This window comes from Plectropomus leopardus, chromosome 13 (genome assembly GCF_008729295.1).
Source record: "Plectropomus leopardus isolate mb chromosome 13, YSFRI_Pleo_2.0, whole genome shotgun sequence".
NCBI lineage: Eukaryota > Metazoa > Chordata > Actinopteri > Perciformes > Serranidae > Plectropomus > Plectropomus leopardus.
In genome coordinates this window covers 22831184-22851490 of record NC_056475.1, presented here as the reverse complement: position 1 = coordinate 22851490, position 20307 = coordinate 22831184, and the positions used below count along the sequence as shown (strand labels likewise).

The following is a 20307-nucleotide window of genomic DNA, read 5'->3' as shown; positions in this document are numbered from 1 at the left end:
TTATAGGTCAACTATAAAAAAAATGGATGAAGAGGATGCCGCTATACATGGTTTATTTATTGCAGTTGCTTTTTGTTGCCATTTCTTTACCATTTTTTATCACGTATTTTAAAGAGGATCTCTCTTTAAATGTATAATGTTGTTGACTCCTTTGAACCTGCCAGTGAACAATAATGCAAAACTGTCTCTACATTTTCAGACCTAAAAAAACAGTAAAAGAGAATATGAATTTTTAAGACTAAAGTAGTAGAGGATATTGAGTTGGTTTGAGGCATTCAGATCTTGAATTACTCAGGCAGGTCCTCTGTGATGTAACTTTGATGCTGAACGGGCTGAACAGTCCATAGGCTGTAGCTCTGTGTAACATTACTTTGGACTTAAACAAAGAGGTGAGGCACTTTTGCTGTTTCTCTTCTCTAAGTGTGTTTGCTGGTAGAAAAGTGACTGGCTGTCTGAATCAGTGAATTCAAAAGAAAATGTGCAGGAAGGTGGAGACAAAGGCAGGGTAACTGCGGGCTGCAGAGCAGCATTCCTTTCATCTGAAACCCGAGTCGGCCTAATGGGCCCGTGGGCTTTTTTGATTGTTGGATTTTATGTTTTTGGAATGTGGGAGCATGAATGCATCGAGGCTGGCTTTGTGTTTATTGTAGCCTAGATGTGTGTGGTTTTACCTCAGCCGTCCATCCTGAGCCGCAGCTCCTCCAGGTATGATTTTGGTGATGAAGATGCTGGGGTCGTCGCCCACGTGAGGGTTGTCTGTTCCTCCTGCTATGCTGAAGCCCAGGCCTGAGTTACCCTGCAGTAATGAATACGGACAAAAAGACATTAGCATTCACATCAGGGACATTTGTATGGCAGCTCATTTCTGCCAGTTTGATGAACACACAGAAAAAAAGTACTGTGAGTCATCAAAATGTGACACTTTCTCAAAATAATGACTTAGGTTCTCAAATAATCACTTAATATCTAAGAATAACATATTTTAAAATATTAATATAGTGTCGTTAAAAAACTATATGTCAAAATAATGACATGGTATCTCAAAAATAACGACTTACCTCAAAACAGTGAGTTAGTAACTCCAAAAAATATGTTGGTATCTCAAAGTAATGACTCAAAATAACGATTAAGTGCCTTAAAATAACATCTTGGAATCTCAATTATTACATAATGTCTCAAAAATAATTAAGTATCTCAAAATAAAGACGTACTATCTCAAAATATCAACTTGGTATCTCAAAGTGAAGAATTAGTATCTCAAAATAATGACACAATTTCTGAAAGAAAGTTTCTCATAATAATGAAAACCCTCTTAAAACATTGACTCAATATCTCAAAATATGGAGAAACATTACAAAGTTATCATTTTGAGCAAGCTGCTCATTATTTTGAGAAACTAAAACATACACTTTAGAGAAGTCAACATGTTTTAGATACTAAGTCATTTTGTTATAAGTCATTTTAATTAAGTCAATATTTTGAGATGCATACTCATTATTTTGAGAACGTTTCTCGTACGTTACATACAGGACCTTTTTTCATCTGACTGTGGCTTTAGAGATTGGGGACAGTCATAATTGAAGCTATCTTTTTTTCATGTCTACTGTATGTAATGTCTGAAAGATCAAATGAAAGATTAATTTCTCAGACTCACTCTCTCCAGTGTGATCTCCTCATATTCGATTTCCCCTTCTGTGCCATTCACCTGTCAGAAAGAGATGTTAGTTTGTGGTGTCATTTAATGAAAATTCAATTTTAAGGATTTTTACAATTATTTCAACAATTCTTAACACAAATGAAGTAGCTACAGGCAAACAGCATTTGTTCTCTGGGCTTGATCATCATACTGCGTGTTGCTTTTCCTCAACTGACTCGGAAGTCCTGCTTGGAGGATTTCCGGTCACCTCCTGAACACGGCATCATCAGCACCAAAACCTAATTATAGCATCTCTTAATCAGTTGTGTCCACTTAATTAGATCCAGAAACGCTATGCTTCTCTTTGACATAGTGTATGTGTGGACCAGTGTGGTACCTGGTTGAAAATAGCATCACTATTCTTTCATTCTTTTTCGCCTTCTGGCTGAACAACTCAGCTACACATCAGCTTTACCTCTGCAATTAAGCAAGTCCCAGAGGAAGAGGGAATTTAAAGAACTTCAGACTTCACTGTTTTTGTGTCTGACCTAGAAAACAACTTTTCTTAGTGCTGTAGTGGTGCAAAAAATACTGGTCTGTGGTGGGAAGCTTTTCTCTGAGAAGCCTTGTTCTTTAATCCCTCACAATTCATGACAATATGTTGAAGGTATTTCACTGCTTTCATTTTTAGAGAAGACAACATTAAAGAACTTTGAATCAAATTAAGTAATGTCCCTGTCCTGTCTAGCATATATCAAAGAAAGAAACCTAAATTAATTAAAAATTGTTAAAAATGAATTACTTTCATCATTCAGATTAAAACAATACACAGAGATCTATACCTGGGTGTCTGGAAAGGTCTGGAATGACTGATAATTCAGACTGAATGTGAAGGCAGTTAAGTTGAGCCTAATATAACAATACAATAAAGGGAAGATTAAACATAATCCTTACATATGGGGAGCCATCGAGTGTGTCGGTGTTCACCACCACTGGAGGAGTATTTCCCTGGAGGAAGAGAGAGAAAACACATTATAAAGAAATAATGGCAGAAACTCAGAGATGAGGCAGCTCCTGGATGGGCTCTATATCCCTGAAACCTACAGTCACGGCCAAGACTGATGGCCATTTTAGCTCTTAGCTGTGATAACACCATTCTCATTCTACTATGGTTGTCACTCTAAAGGATACAGAGCACTGCTCCAGAGCCATTTGTTACTATCCACCCCCGATGGACACACAAATAATTCATGCTTGGCCCCATGATTTTTCCAAATTCTTGGTCTTTTGTTTGTCTTGGTTGAATCACAGTAAATCTTATGTTAGCGAATACTGTGGATGTGGACATCTGCCTCCTGTCCACCGTCCATTTCAAAACAAACGTCTCAAGACAGCACGTCAATGAGAGGACAGTATTTGGCATTGATGTGATTTGGGTTTAAATGCTGAGATAAGTCTCGTCAAAATGTGACAGTTAACCTTAACACACAATCGTATTCCACTCACTTTAAATAGACAGTTCGCCATAAAATCAAAAATTTCCTCTTACCTGTGGTGCTATTTATCAATCTAGATTGTTTTGGTGTGAGTTGCTGAGTGTTTGATATCAGCTGCAGAGGTGTCTGCCATCACTCCCATATACTGTAACTAGATGAGACTTGACTTGTGGTGCTCAAAGCAGCAAAAAAATACATTTGAAAAACTCAACAGCAATGTCTCCTTCCAGAAATCACAAAGTTGTTACTCAAGATAATACACAGACTTGTTGTGAGCAGGAACTATTTTTTCTATCTACACCTGCCAACCAAATCACCTTACAGAGGGAAGCCTTCATGTACTTCTGGATAAGAGGCTCGTGCTCATGACAGCCAGAGATGTAAACATTAATGGCGTCCTCCTCGGCTGAGCTGTAATGTTAGTTAGCTCAGTGGTGCTAGATCAAGCGGAAACCTCTGGGGCTGAAAAATGAAGCCAATGCAGAAGTGCCAGAAACTACAGTTCATTGAGTGGCTTCTTGACACTGGCTCCAAAACCGAGTAAATCCTCATGTTAAACTTGGAAGCACAAATAAACATGTTCATAGCCTGGTATAAAAAACGGTTTTGGCCAATAATTTTAAAATGCATGGCAACTTGAGTGACAGGCCGTCTGCGAGACGTCAATAAAGATTGTGAGTCTGACCCACCCTTCACTACTCCATAGCTCCACCCTCTCGCCCAAACATGGTCGCTTCTGGCTCCAGAAAAACAAGATGGCGACGATTGAAATGCTGAACTTGGGGTTTCAAAGCAGCAGCTCACAAATCAGACAGTCGCAGTAACTTCGTCTATTAATAAACACATTATATACGTATGCTAGATTAGCTAGCAGTAGAGCAGCACCCTTGGCAACTCACAGCAAAAAAATCTAGATTGATGAATAACACTGCAGGGTAAGAGGCAAAATATGTATTTTTGATTTTGGAGTGAACTGTGCCTTTAATCTCTTGTTAATATATTCTCATTCTTTCATGCTTCTTTCAAGGATTTAGTCTCATCAAGGTATCTGATGTTGGAGGATGTAAATACACCTTTATGTGCGGACTGTACTCTGTACAGAACTGAGCGTCTGTGTTTATTTCCGTCATTGTTCTGTACCACGCTGATTAGCATGGGAGAGAGACGCTGTGCATCTGAAGTGCTTACAGAGCAGCAAACAGCAGCATAAAATCAGCCTGCTGACCTTCACAGACCTGACAGCTCCGACACACACAAAACAACCACACAATCAAACTGAACACAGCTTCTCAGCTTTTAAGAAAAACAATTTCACATTCTCACCCGGTGATGCAATGGGAAGTTATTTTTTTCACCCAGTCTGTTACTCTCTCTAAGAGATTTAAGCTGTCATAGGAACTCAAAGAAGAAACGTTGACTGTTTTTGCATAGATTATTACAGCGATATGTGCTGCCAGTTTTCCAAAAACCTAATGCAATCTAATGCAACCCTCTTGCAATAATCCTCCCTTCCGGAAGGTTATAGAGATATTTATTCAACTGCATGTTCCCACTTTGTGGTGCTGCTGAATTGTGTTATATTACCCTGACAGATTTTTCCATTATTTTGTCTATTATTTTGTATAAATAAAGGTATGCTGAATAAAATAACCCTATTATTTTTCTGGTGTAGCATTTCATAACATACTGTAAAAAGTCTGTTCATTACACAGCACCAATATCCTCTGCTCCAAGCCTCTTTTCTCTTTATTAAAGAAGTTGAATGATACTAAATTCAGCTGCCATAATAAAGTGAACATACTCATGCACATGAGGTAGAGACACAAAACTCTCCTCCAGCCCCCAACACAACGCCACAGCTCGCCTTTAACCGCACACTGTTCAATCATAACAGCGCCTGTGCAGAGCTGCACCATGTAGCTGTGTCCAACGGGCCGTGCTGCTGAACATTACGTCAAATTCATCCTTATCTAGAGACAGAAATAATGAGTATAGCCAGCAGAGAAATCTAAGCCCAGTGCAGGCAGTTTCCCTGCAGGGATTCTGACAGAGCCCTCTCTCTCGCTCTCTCTGCTCTGTCAAGTCGGTCGACGTTGGGGCTGTTAGGATTTACAGTGTTTGGCTGCTCTTGCCCACCTATATTTTAGCACCACCTATTCAGCTAACCCGTCCTCTGCCATGTCTGTACAGGCAGCACCACCAATCTATCCACACCCAGACCTTTATGCATTTATGAACGACAAGAAAAGCACCAGAATATGCATTATTATTCAAAGAAAAATAAAATTAATTTTGTTAGATTTTTCTTGTTACACTAAGTCCCAGTTTTTTTTGTGTGTGTTTTGTGTGATGTGAAATTTAATCATTTCCTAAATAAAAAAGTATTAGTATTGTAGCATACACTGTGCTGAGGCAAGAAACTAGGCAGCAAAACGATGAAGTAGTGTGTTTAAAATCAATTTCTTTTTTCATTAAGAGTTGAACAAATAGACTTTGTATTGGCAATTTAGCAAAGGACACCAAAAGAATCAGCCTCTGTTACAGATACAGCTACACACACACACACTCTCACACTCTCTCACACACACACACAAACACTGTATACACTCCCTCCTCAAAATGTGAATCCCGAGACTTTCAGGTGATCTGATCATTCTCTCCTGCTCCGTGCACGTGTGCCTGCATACATGCATGCTTGTCAGAGGCTTATGACCCATTCTGTGCACGCTCACACCTCCTAGTTGCTTTCAGTCTGATGGACAGTTTCACATGAAGCAGGTAAAGTAACGCCAATAATAACGACATGGCAGTGTTTAGTTGAGCCTTCAGATATATATAACACCGGCTTTACCTTTCCCACTGAGATTAAGTGTGTGAGGAATACGTCAATATCATCAGAGGGGATGATGTCACGTGTGAGCGCACATTGGATACAAACCAAAGGTTGCATTAGAGAGGCTTTACACTGCACGTCCTGCACACCTTGCAGCAGCTGGAAGACCTTTAACACATTAAAACCATCCAGCCAATAAGCAAGATAATGACCTCCGTTGATATACGCAATGTCAGACTATGAATTGGCCTGTATTTGATAAAGCCAATGGATGTATTTTGATAGCAATAATTAAGCAGGCTGGCATTATGGGTATTGCACAATTTCAGTTTGCATCTAAAGCGCTGCCTTCTGTTTAGAGACAGAAAGAGGTACAGACCGGTACTCCAGACTGACCCTTACCTCGGGGCTGTGCAAGGCTGTTAAAGAAAACAAAATGAGAGGACAAGGTTTGTGTGAAGTGTTTTTTTTTAATGTTTAGCTCAGATGTTTTTGTGGACGGCTGGTGAATTAGCTACCTCTGTGTGTGGGTTTTAGTGCAGGATGTGACAGAGGTTAATTTGATCACATTATGCACATTGCTCACTTATTGGCTCCTCATTAAATCCCACGTATGTCTGTGGAGTGCTGGGAAAGGTAGCGTGCAGGTTATGAGGTTGATAGTGACCCACAGCTCCCTTTTTGTTGGAAAATTGAATGAAAGAAATAGCACCTTCACACTAGGGGTGTGCCATATCATACTGTTCATGGTAATACCAGTATAGTAAGTTTTTAATATGATGAGAAAAACTTATATTGTGATATTGGCAATATTTTGACTATAATGACGTTAGTTCTGCAAGGCTGAAAGCAAACTGTCTACCAGCTCGAAAATAGAGTAGTTAATAAAGTTCAGAGCTACTTCAGTACTGTGGAATCAGTGGCATCATTAGCCCTGGGCTCCCCAAATGTGTTATGGACAGCCACGCATTTTTAATAAATGTGTGATAGTGTTTGTAACTCAACAGCCTGTCAAAATAAATCTTAAGTCTGTTTGTGTGTGTGTGTGTGTGTGTGTGTGAAGCTGGATTTGATGGTCAACGCTGAGTGACACACACTATATAAATTCTACTTGTAGATTCAAGGGTATATTTTTTTGTATTTGGCAAGCGTTTAGATATTTAATTTGAGGTTAATTCTATTCTAATGTACTGTTTATATTTTACACAGAATCTGAATCTGACTCTGTTTGTAAACTTGAAATGAGGGATCTTTTTAAAATAAAATATAAAATAAATTTTATGATCTTGAAATTGATAATAAAGTGCTTTTTTAGTATTTTGTCATATCATCAAGAATTATTGCAAAAATGCCTGGAAATACTTTGATATTGTCTTAGGGCCATATAGCCCACCCCAACTTCACACCAGTAGAGGAGGACTCACAAATATATGTACCTGCACACACACAGCCTAAGCAGAATTTGATTAGTATTGCCAAATTTGATTACTCAGGCTCACTGTAATTAAAATATCTATCACAGGCCTTAAGTGCAGCCATAGCCTTGAGTTTCCTGTCTGTACAGATAAACAAAACAAAGCCTTGGTACCATAATGATAACATAATCAAACATATTCTTCAAGCACCACCTCTGAGCCAGGAAGCATTATGACATTTTCATTGAGATTTCCCAAAAAATATTGAGGCACAGGCTTAGTAAAAAAAAAAACAAAAAAAAAACTGAGAAAACATGCCTACCATCTTATGATGTCGATGTTTCTTGGCTTTCCGTACATTGTTGAGGAACCGGCAGCCCATCTTTTTGGCGTACCACACGGACATAAACATTCTGCTTCAGTGCCGAAACGCAAATCGTGGCTGAAACTGGGAGCTCACTTCCCAAAACAACATACGCCAAGTGAGTGGCTGCAAGAGTTTGCTCTGGAAGTGTCTGCTTTCACCAATACAACAAAAGCATCATTGCAAAGAAAACCGTTAGATCTAGGCCCTGCCATAACAGTCGATCAGACAGCTCAGAGCGTCCACAATGCCTCAATCAAAAGATATTTTACCTTAACACACACACAGTTTCAGCTTGGCTTTCCACTCTGTCTAAATAAAAGATATAATAACGAAGATAGCATGTGTTACACACAGGCTACACCTTTAAATCCAAAAGCACAGGAAAAGCTCAGCCCAATTAGTGTCTTCCTCTTGCTGAGTCGGTGCTGGCGACTTCATTTGAGGAAGCCCAGTGTCATCCTCCGACCCAAGGCTCGAGTTATAAAAATTACTCAAAGCCGATAAGGCTCGTTATTATCTAAGACACAATCGTCCTGTCTTCAGATATCACCCATCCAGAGTAAAAATGAGCATTTACAGACAGATCCCTCTAGTCTCCTGTGGCAGTGGACTGCGATAGCGGTGAGGTGCCTCCCTGCTACTGGTCTCTGTGCTCAGCGAGAATGCAGTTCATATTTTCTGCTGCTACTGTACTGTACCCCTCCCATCCCCGCTGCTCAGGGGAAAGAGGAGGGAGCAGGAAAGTTTGATGGCAATTACTTAGCTGTCTCTCTGTATAATGTCGACGCTGGTGATGTGAGAGGGGGAGGAATTATACTTTGGCTGAACTTAGAAGGACAAGCAGCTCAAACTGGCCTGGCTCGTCCTAGGGAGCACTTGGAACTGAGAGGGGGCTGGAGGCCTGTAAGCCCCAGTTCTACAGTCAGTCAGTCCAAATAGTGACACCTAAACACTGTGGTGGCAGCAAGTTTGGAAAAATGTAGCTTGACATCAGATTATTTTAGTTCGTCCCTTTTCAGTTTTAGTGAGGATTAGACATAAAATATTTCCTGGCAATTTGTCTGAAACAAATCTGTTTCTAAAATTCAAATTACTGCAATTCTTTTTTGATTGAAACAGAAAAAATTGGCTTCATCTCATCACAGTTTGAGGCAATATCAATAAGACCTTCATAAGGACTGTAATTACAGTCCTGCTCAAGCCCTACAGCCCTTCTGCTGCCAATAAATTCAGTACCATGGACAGCAATTGCAATTTTGTTTTATACTTTTTCATATGATGACAAACAAAGCAAAGCACTTGAAGGAAGGTAAAGAAGATGATACATTTCCATTTTTCGACTTTAAAAAGAATGAGGCCAAATATCTTGTATATGGGTGCTGCCATCCTGTAATGGTAACATAATTTGGAGCCAGAGTCTGCGCAGCAGTGATCGGGATAATTGTGGTCCCACACATACACTTGCTCCACTTAATTGCAAGTCAGTCACAGTTGTCAATCATGACATCACACCCCCTGCTTATACCATCAAATAACTAATTAAAACCACTTATCAGAAAAAATCAATACTTAGAACAGTTTTTCCCACTGAATTACAATCTATGCGTTGAGCTCTGTATCAAAACAATGTGGGTAGTATGTGTAGATGAGCTTTTATCTTACCATTTAACTGGAATACGAGATCTTTCTGGCCGCCATTGATTCACACGGACCATTTCACATTATGTCACCCGCCAGCAAGCACGAAGCATTCTGGTAGTTGTAGGTTTCTACCTATTGAGCAAAAGAACCCCTTTTCTCTGTTTTCTGTAGTCATGAAGCACCAATTTGAAAAGTATTTGCGTCTTTCTACTGCAGAGTTGGCCTAGTTTTATGTCAGGGCCTTCTTTATATCGGTGAAATCATTTATTAAATTTTACTTTCACTGCATCTGGCAGTTACTCCATCTGTGCTCAGAGTACACTCTATATTTTAAAAGTATGATGCAATGAATAACTGAACGGTGTTTATATATTAAAACTGCGCTCGTAATGACATTTCGGCTCAAAAACATTGAAAACACGCGGTAGCTTGTTTTAATCATGGCGAGCTGCCAAAAATAAATGAATGTGTGGGAAACCTGCATACATACATCAGTGTGATAACTTTCTATAAGGACACAATGTCCCATCCACTGCCATGGAGGGGGCGGGGTTTATGGCCTATACTGCAGCCAGCCACCAGGGGGGTGAGCAAGATGTTTTGGCTTCACTTTTAAAGAGCAGTCATGTTGTCCATCTTTACATAGAGTCTATGGTAAAGATAGGACTGTATTTGTAAAGGAAATTACATTTGTGCCTGCCATCTTTTTCATTCCTTAGATGTATTATTAAATGGTGGATATAGGCTTGCAAAGGCACACAACTGCTAACAAAAAGATGAGAAAAATTCCCATTTAAATCTACATTCCTTTCTCACAGCTTGCTCGAGCTCTCTCTTTTTGAAAGACAGATGGATTGACAAGCACGTAATATATATACGCACACACATACACACAAAGGCACACACACACACTGAGCAGACTTATGTAAGGACATGCTGAAGGACAAGCTGTCAGCTGACGTTCTCATTTTGTTAAATAAAATTCCTCCGTCTACCTATCTAATTTTCTCACCCTTCCAGTTGCAAGGCCCTCTCTATCTGTCTCACTCTGCCATTCAGCATGAACAGCTCTCTCCTCCTCTTTCTGCATGCATATTTTTTTCTTCCTCCTCTTTCTCTCTCTCCTCTCTCCTTCCCAAAGGACCTGAGCTGCTGCTGCACTGTAATTACACCGAAGCTGCAGGGACATATTTAAACATTTATTAAAGAAAAGAAAGGAGGACGGAGAAAATGAAGATAGAAACCCGATACCAGCCAGACAAGAGTGCAGAGCAGAAAGGGGAGGGTGTAATGGGGAGCTCTTGGGGAAACACTACAGAAAACAGTAATTGAATCCCTACATTAAAAACATTGCTTTTTTTGTTCTAAGTGCCAAAAACATCTTAGAGACTGTTTTGTCTGAAGAGGATTTGTGTGAAAAGCCTTTTGTATAGGAACAGTTCCGTGGTTACAGAGGAGACAAAGTGATATGCATCCGTTTTCATTAGAAGAGACAGAGTGTAACATAAACTGGGCGGTGGGGGTCTTTCAAGAGGCACTTAATGCCTGCTGGTTCTCACTCCTGGCTCGTCAGGTGAAGGATACATGGCAAATGTGTTGTGTAATGTTTTCAGCTCAGGAAAAACAGTTTCCTTCAAGACTATTTTTGAGACAGATCTCTGCCAGTGAATAAAGCCAAAGGTAGAGTGTTATGAAAAGAGACGGAGAGCAGCTACAGCGCTGCCTCCAGGGTAGTCGACGTGTGAGTGAAGCTCATCCAAAATGTAGAGAATGAATGGAATTTTAAAGACATAGCAATCTATGCCTTTAAAATTCCATTCATTCTCTACGTTTGGGGTAATTTGGGTATTTTTTTCCTGCTTCCTCAGAGTCACACACACATACACACACAGGGATGCCGTCTTTTATGTCTATATGTGAAGTTTGAAGCTATCTTGAATACTGAATTCAGCCAAGCTTAGCTCAATAATTAGATGCCTGTGGGATTCACTGCAAAGGCAGGGAAATACCCTTTGTGCAGCACTGAAGATTTAAGACTATGCTCATTAGCCTAGCCTCCGTTTTTGCAACAACTCTTCTTGACTGTATTATTTTAGGACAAGAGAGAAAATGATGGATTCTCAGCTTTGTATAGAAACCTTTTTATGCTCTGTATTGTGTACAGTGTGGTATATGACAGCATTTATTTTGATCTCGTGTTTGCTGTTAGATAGAACATAAACTTTTATTGCACAACAGTAAGAAAAACACCCATCACAACAATTTATGTTGCCCTATAATAAAAGAATGAGTGCAGACTTATAGAGTCATATACAGTAGAAGGAGTAGGAAGACCCATTAATATGAGCCCAGATCAATATCAAACGTTCTGTGTGGTGTGAAAAAAAAATCATTTCTAATTACATTATGCCCTAAGTAAAAAAAAGAAAGAAAGAAAAAAAAGATGTCATTTGAAGCTAAAGCACCTCTTCTCTAAATCATGTACATAACCCAAAGACCTCCTCTTACTTTGCCAAACCATTGCAGTGCTTTCAGAGACAATCCTTCCCCATAAATCAATGAAGCCCAGAGTGGTACTGGCAAAGCCCACACCATTAAAGCAATAAAGAGACAGACTGACGACACCAGCTACACATCAATGACAAGCACACGGGCACCGCAGCAGTTGCAGAGACATGCACATACATATTGCAATGCATCTCAGAGACAGAACATACTTTAACTAGCCAGTGTAGAAAAATTGCATGCATGCATATGCATAGTAAAGTACTTCTGTTATATGTGAGGGAGTACATACAAACACATTTTTATGACTGCTGACTTTGTGCTGACGGGCGTGCAGAATGCCCTATATGTTAACAGTTTAATTGTAAGCTGGCACTATTAGATGGTGTATATTTAAGGTCCGGGGCAAGCAGACAAAGGCAAGAAATGATGTATAGTTACAAGAGTAACTTGTATGACGGAGACAGAGAGACGGAAAGCCAGATTTTATAGTCCGCTCTCTCCAATGATCCTGTCATTTCCCTTTTTCAAGTTCTAAATAGCTTTTGCGTTCAAGTTTTTCATTCAACCTTCTAAAGTTAATACACGGTAATTTGTTATTTTCTTAAGGAAGGAGGAAATAATTAATGACATTTTAGTATGAATTCCGTATTATACTTTTTTTTTACCTTGCAAGAAAGACAAGATCTTTTGAGCCATTCATGAGGCTAATGCAGCCTGTCTGATCATAAAAAATGTTTTATTGAGAGAGCAGCAAAGCTGTCTTTGCAAGGTTATGGAAGTCACTGTGCACAGTCTAACACTGACACCTACAGGTTTCATTCTGTCCTGCATTACATCTTTCTGTCTATCAGACCCTCGTGCTCCATGACACCTTCAACATACCACTGAGGCTTAAACAGTGATACACGAGGAGGATTAGTTTTATCTTTGCTCATGTCACACATCATAAGGACTTTCCCACCTATTTCCATATTACTGGATAGATTTTGTGTATGCAAAATTCAGCCTGAGAAACCTCATTCTGGAGAAATCTACGACAAAACACTTTGTTACACTGATCCAGAATGTGTATTTTTCGATGTAGAAATGTGAAAATAACAGAATTCAACATTAAACTGTTCAGTTCCAGTCATGTGATTTTCCCAAAAATAGTAATCGAGCACAAGCGGAACAAATCTGCCAGACTAAGGAGATTTGAATGACAATGAGTATGAACACACTGATACCATCAGAAAACAGATGACCTCATACTCTGGCAGGACAGATCAAATGGCGTTAAACGAGGGGGCGGGGCAGCTGTCTGTCTGCGATCTGACAGCCAAACTTTGAGTGACACCAAATCCAGCAAAGACAGGAAATGAGGACACAAATCAGACTGATGATGATGGCTGATGATGATACCGGGAACTTTCAGGGTGACGGGGCGGCTCGGTTCGCTTTGCTCTTACCAGTGTGGAAACAGCAGAGGTGTACATTGGAGTGTGTCCCGTAGACATCAACACAGGCTGTAAAACAACAGAAGGGAGAATGTAATAACTGTGCAGGGCAAGGTGGATGTGTACAGGGGAAGAACAATGGGTAACGCTTTGTTTTTTTCCCACCCTTCATTTATCAGAGGTGATGCTGATGAGTTGATCAAAGATGCTCTATAACAAAAGATGATGCATTACGAGCTGCACCAATGGGAAGAAATGGTATACACTTACCTGTTTACATTTGATTAAGGCTTAAAGATATGCATAACTAAGGGCAGACTCCTGTGAACAGGCTGTCTGCTGCAAGCCCCCAGGAAGTGCGCCAGGCATTGATGCAAAGTTTACATAGTCGCCAAAAGAGGAATTACACCGTTCAAGTCGGTCACGTGATGCACACTGGCCCAAAAAGACTTTTCCCTATTGACATACATCAGGAAAGAGACGTCTGTCAATCAGTAGATCATTTTTTGTGAGCGTCAGAACTGCAAATTGACTCCTATCACTGTCTAGATTTAAACCATCCAGTTTGATAATATTTGGAAAGTCTAAAAGAGCTGCAAGATTCAAGTTCAAGAAACCGCCATTCAAGTTCATGAGGTGCTAATCCGAAAGTCGGCCACTCCACTGGTGGAAGTTACCAGCTCGGGCACACTCGGCTGCCGTTAATCTCGAGTACGTATGTTCTATGGGCCACTAGATCCGGGTATCCAGACTTCCCTATAATACATCCATGGTCTGCTGACAGTGTCCTCGGATTCCATTTAAATCCACCCCTCCCTCCTCAGAAGTTTTACTCTAAATTCGGTCACTTCTGGCTCGAAAAAGCCAAGATGGCGACGGCTGCGATGCCGTACTCAAAGCTTCAATTCGGGTAACCACAAATTAATAGGTGACGTCATGGTAGCTACATTCATTATTTTTACAGTCTATAGGTGAAACCCACATGATCCAGATACAGGAAATGACTCTTAAGGTGCGTTATCTAATTTTTTGAACCGTTTGTGGTTCATATGACATACTTACTCACATACATATTTGGGTTCACAGCAATGGTTAAACAAAACTAGGTTGCCAGAACCAAAACAAGAACCAAAATATCAAAAAATGTCAAATATGAATTTTGATACCGAAGTATATTATTGATAAAATCTATAATGAGCTTATACTGTATTCTTTGAATATGATACATGCCACATATAACAATGGGAACTGTCAGCAGGGTGCCTTACAGAGAGCATCTGCATCAAATGAGACATGCAGGGAAAAGAATTAGTCTGTTTGCATGTTTTTTCCAACTGTGTTATAGATTTTGGAAAGGTATTCAAATATGTTGCCATTAAGTTCCACAACAATTATAATAAAGAGGTACCTGCCTATGAATTAATGTGATATTATGCACCGATTTACATAAACCACAAAAAAGGGGCAATAATAGAACAGCAAAAACACAACATAACATTTGCTTGATGATGTAGCACCTCTGTTCCCTCTCCTCCAGTCATTGATAAGTTATTGACAGACGAATAAAAAACAGCTTATTCAGAATCGGTTAACCATTAAAGAACAGTGGGATCGTTACGCCTGTTAAAGCAGATTGGATTTTACTCAGCACAACAAATGCTGCTTCTCTAAACAATGCACCCTGAGCCTATGAATTTTACAAACAGCAGCAGTGCAGCTTTTTCACATGTCAGGAGACACTTTTCCTCCCATTGGAAGAGTTTTATATTGCAGCGAAGCGCGTCATTAAAGTATGAATGTTGGGACAGCTGTATCTGCTGATCTATGCAGGACTACCTGGAAGGTGGATTCATGCTGATCTTGATATTTACAGATACTATATGCCCCTCTTTTTCCTGATATAGACATGGCCTTCCATTTTTGGCTCCGTTAATAGATGTCTGGACTTTTGTGCCTTGCTCAATGGCACATCTCCAGTAGTTTTAACAGTAGCAGAGAGCATTGCATTCAACTCGCAGTGATTTATTTAACACAACGTATTTAACACACTATGAACTTGCTTGTGAATAGGTTCAAAGAGGCAACTTTGTGCTTACAGGTCAACTTCCCTTCAAGGGACATTTCACCTAAAAAAAAACAAACAAAAAAAAAAAACAACATACTTTACCCCTTACATTTAGGCAAGGCAAATTTATTTATATAGCACATTATATTCCCAAAGACAACCCAAAGTGCTTTACAGATTCATCAGGTCAATGCTCATTGTAGCTCAGTCACAAAGCATGCCCCAAAGGGCTCCTGTTTCAATTTCAATTTGATCTTTAAAGTCCAATGTCACAGATCATAATTAGCCTCGGAGGGCTTTATTTCATACCACATCCCTCTGTCCTTGGACCCTCACAGCAGAATTTAGTGCCATTTATCTATACAGGTTAGTGGTTCCCAACTGGTGGGTCATGGTCCACAAGTGTGACGTGGGTCCATTCTGAAGTTTGTGAAGGTTGTAAAAAAAATACACAATTTATTTTGAAGTACAGGGAATTTCATGCACAGAACTTTTAATTTGAAGTGCGGTTTCCTGCGTAGCTCGACTACATGGCCAAACACAAGTATGACGCTGAGTATATCACACTGTGTGAAGCTTTAACCGATGACTATAGAGAATTTTAGACCCCATGACTAGACCAGTTGGGAACCACTGATCTAGACCGTTTTGGTGTGAATTGTAGAGTGTTGGTGATATCGGCCGTAGAGATGTCTGCTTTCTCTCCAATGTAATGAAATTAGATGGTACTCGTGGTGCTCAAAGCACCGAAAAATCCATTTGAAAAACTCAACAGCACTGTCTCTTTCCAGAAATCATGACCCGGTTACACAAGATAATCCACACACCTTTTTTATGAACAGTGTGTAGGAACAGTTGTCTTTCTACCAAAATACACCTGCCAACCATATCACCACGCAGAAGGAAGCGTGCATCTATTGGGAGCTCACATAGCTGAGTACCATCTAGTTTCATTAAATGCATGAGAAAGCAAACATTTCCAGAAACTGGCAACTCACACCCAAAAAAGTCTAGATTTATGATTGATGGTGAAATGTCCCTTTAAGCTTTTTGCTGCCAGTAGCCAGATACAAGCAGAGAGAGGTACAGGAGGAGAACTGTGTGAAAAAAGGGAAGGAAAAGCGTACAAGCAATGAGAAATGTGAAAGTAAACCATGGGGGAAAGGGATTGATTCAGGCCACGGGATCCACAGAAATTTCTCATCATATCACACAGTTATGAACAGGGTCACAAAACCAAAATGTCAAGACTGAGCCAGTCATCATGACACGGTGTCAGGAAGCAATACTAGTGCAAGGGGTAACACAAAGTGCAGATAAACTAGCCTCCAAGATCATCATCATCAGCCCTACATTCATCAAAATCCTCAACAAAAAACAACCCTCATTAACTTAATCACGTTATCCTCATACTCTTTTACAATTATGTAATTATAACTCATCATCAGGCGAGAAAAAATGTTAATACTTGCATGTCCCGCATGACATTTCAGAATATATACTGTGCTCATAATCACTGACAAGAGCTTGTAAGGGTAAAAAAACAAAATGGCTCCAACAATGTTTGTCCACAATCATCCATCAGCCTGGGATTAAGTCACTTTTATATCTATCTGTTTATACTTTTTTATACAAGGATGCAGACCACTGACATAAAATGATGCAAACAATTCACTTTGAACTAAGTGAGTCCAGACCTTTATACTTCACAGTGCATTCACTTCTCCCTGAAGAGAAACACAAGACTTCATAAATAATGGCAGTATTCCAGAAATAGAAATAGGGCCAATCCTGGTTCCCAAAACATTGTGAACAACATCAACATGCTGCCTTTCATGTGATAGGAGAAAATATCCTAAGATGGTATTTTCCTGCAGTGTAGCTGTGTTAATAAAATTATTATTATTGCTATCATTTTAATTTCAGTTTCCTAACACTAAACAAATTGTTTTATAAGACTGTTTTGTCTCTCACTCTGAAGTTTTAATCCAGTATTATCTGCGGACATAGTGAGAACCAGAATTTCATTTTGCAAATCTCCAAAGTGTCTGTTAGGAAGGATGAGACTTGGGACTATGATTTTGGCTCATAAAACCTGCATTATTTTTACTCAAAAGTATTACCTGGAGCTGTTATATCTGGAGGGACTATATGAAGAAACCGTTTTTTTGCGGCCTAGTTTTAAACCACAGTCCTCCAGACAGAAGTGCTTTTGTGGTAGCGAGGAAACAGGCGTACTAGATTTCTATAGATCTCAGATCTGTCACTGTTAAAGATGTTAAAGCTTAGTTTGCAATTAGTGCTTCTCTGTGGTCAAATTACAGTTTTTCTTGATTGCTAAGACACACTTAATGAAACTGGGATCCACTTGATCTTCTTTCATTACCCTCTTGGCACAATAGAAGTCCTCTCTTACAAATGTGTTAACACTTTTTCATTGGTTTCACACATTTTCATACCCTTTTTCAAAACAGTTAACACAGATCTCAAAGAGAGAGCCCAAAACTCTATTAACTGTGTAAAACCAAAGGAAAACAGCTATTCACAGCTGATAGAAATTACTTGCATAATTATGAGTCTTTAATGCACCTTTGTGAAACTCCTTTGAACAACCCCTCTATCAGCAATTAGTCCTCACCCACCAAAAGATACAACCTCTATGTTGCTTCCTTTTTGCTGATTTTCTTTCTGTGTTTAAATAGTGTAAAGTAAGAGAGCGAAAGACATTTTCTAAGAAAGTTTTCTTCATTCATGTTGTTACTTTCATTCATTTTTACGTGTATTTGGACTCTTTGACCCGTGCTTAAAAAGGCAACACAGAGGTGACATCTTTAATGGATGGATAAGGACTGATTGCTGATTGAAGGCTTGTGCAAAGGAGTTTCAACAGGTGCTAGCACTATTATGCAAGTAATTTCTATCAGCTGTGAGTAGATGTTGTCCTTTGGTTTAACACAGTTAGTTAGTGGGTCACTCTATGAGATCTGTGTTAACTGATTTGAAAAAGGGTGTGAAAAATTTGTGAAAATGTGAATTTGATGATGAAGATTGAGTGGATCCTAGTTTCATTAAGTGCATCTTATGCTTGTTCCCACTACACAAAAAAAACAAAAAACACCCGCTAGCATCTGGCTTTTTAATGCAACTGCAATGCGTACAATCGGCATTCACACCCAGGTCAAATGATTCTGCAGTAGACACAGGTATTTATCGCCTCTCGCTCTGAACAACATTAATGGTAACAAAACACCTGGTGCTAATTTCAGGTCCTCAACTGGCAATATGTAATGACGCACCGCCGCTAATTACCATCGTTCTCCACCAGAGCATATATATATATATATATATATAGAGAGAGAGAGAAAGAAAAGTAACCACTGTCCTTGTCATTGCATGGACACACCAAAACAACCCACCTATCAGCAACAGGTCTGTTTAAAAATTATTACATATCACCTCATTCAGAACTGAAACCCAGGCATTGTGTGGGCTGAGAATGTTTCATGCGTCATGTAATATGCACTGTCCTGTACTTGATGTACAGAACGTTTCCTGACACCATGCGCCTGAAAAGTAATCAGTCCTTTGGTCAACCATTTTGACAAGTAGTCAAACAAATTACAGTTTGTTCTAATAATATCCACATTATATTTGATGGACTTTAAACAATGTTTCCTGTTTATACCAGCAAACCGTGAATGCAATTTGAAAGCTCTGACACTTTGACTACAGTATCTTCTATATTTTTTCTTCTATTCATAAACGACCCTGTTTCCATTCCAATTTGGACCTTTGCTGAATTATACATTATATGTATGTATGTATGTATGTATGTATTATATGTATAAGTGCTGCAGTCTAAAGCACTATTCAGTTCACACACAGGGCTAAACTTTAGTCTAGGACTGTGCATCTTCACTTAGGCTGGGGCACCAGGCCCCAAAATCACTATATCAGCTCCTGATGAAAATGAAAGCAGCAGAGTGCAGCTGGATGAGAGACGGAGCGAGGAGAGGATGCATCGTCGTTTCTGAAAATAATTCCATCTGAAGTCCGACTAAAACAATGATACTAAAACAAAGTCTTTTTAGAAGTCTGAAGAAGTCACTGCTAAACATTTATCTGTTCGGATGCTATGAGGAAATACTTGGGTGTTTGTCCTCCCTCTCTGGGCCGTGCTGTCAGTCTGCTGTGGTCTGTCAGTCAGCTGTGTGATCAGCCGTGTAATCAGCCAGGTGTGTTGTTTGTTGTTATTAGGCCTACTTGTTTTTGTCAGTGGTAGAAAATAGTAAAATTAATCTCTTGGGCTCAGTTACTTGGGTTTGGACAGGCATGTTGAACACAAATTTTCCTTTTTCATATATTGGGGCGGATGTGACCCCTGGTCCCCCTGTGGAGATTATGCGCACGGTAGAGGGGCTCTAAATTGGAAGAAATATGGGAGAAATGTGACGCTGAGGGGACACCCGGAGAGGGCAGTGAAAAATGGGAGCCTCCAGGGAAAATTGGAAGAGTTGGGAAGTTTGCATCTGCACAACGAACTTGGTTTCCATATGCAAACCTTACTAATGTTTAGGCCTGGCTGGCAAGCAAATACTTCCATCAGAATACACAGCCTTGACTGTCAAGACAGGCTTAATGAAACTTGGATCCACTTGATCTTCATCACCACCTTCTTGGCACAGTGCAAATCTTTTCTTGCAAGTATGTCAACACTTGTTCGCACCTTCTCTCAGTTAAGACAGAATTCATAGAGAGATCCAAAACTCTTTTGGATCAAACAAATGAAAACATCTTTTCACAGCTGATAGAAAATACTTGATTGCATGATTATGAATCTCAAAAGCATCTGTGTGAAACTCCTTTGCACAATCCTTCAATCAGCAATGAGTCCTCATCCATCTATAAAA

General features: G+C 39.6%; 1 protein-coding gene across 5 annotated transcripts in view; it reads right to left on the bottom strand.

Annotated features, from left to right (window-relative positions):
• LOC121952440 (disks large homolog 4) overlaps positions 1-20307 on the bottom strand; it is an 81960-nt gene that overhangs the window by 15301 nt on the left and 46352 nt on the right. For 3 of the 5 annotated variants that reach the window (XM_042499122.1, XM_042499121.1, XM_042499120.1), the window contains exons 3-6: positions 13345-13401; positions 2591-2644; positions 1655-1705; positions 672-796 (exon numbers count right to left, since the gene is read on the bottom strand). In XM_042499122.1, the coding sequence (XP_042355056.1) occupies positions 672-796; positions 1655-1705; positions 2591-2644; positions 13345-13401 (287 nt within the window). The remainder of the gene's footprint in view (positions 1-671; positions 797-1654; positions 1706-2590; positions 2645-13344; positions 13402-20307) is intronic. The other 2 variants (XM_042499123.1, XM_042499124.1) reach the window with 1 other exon arrangement.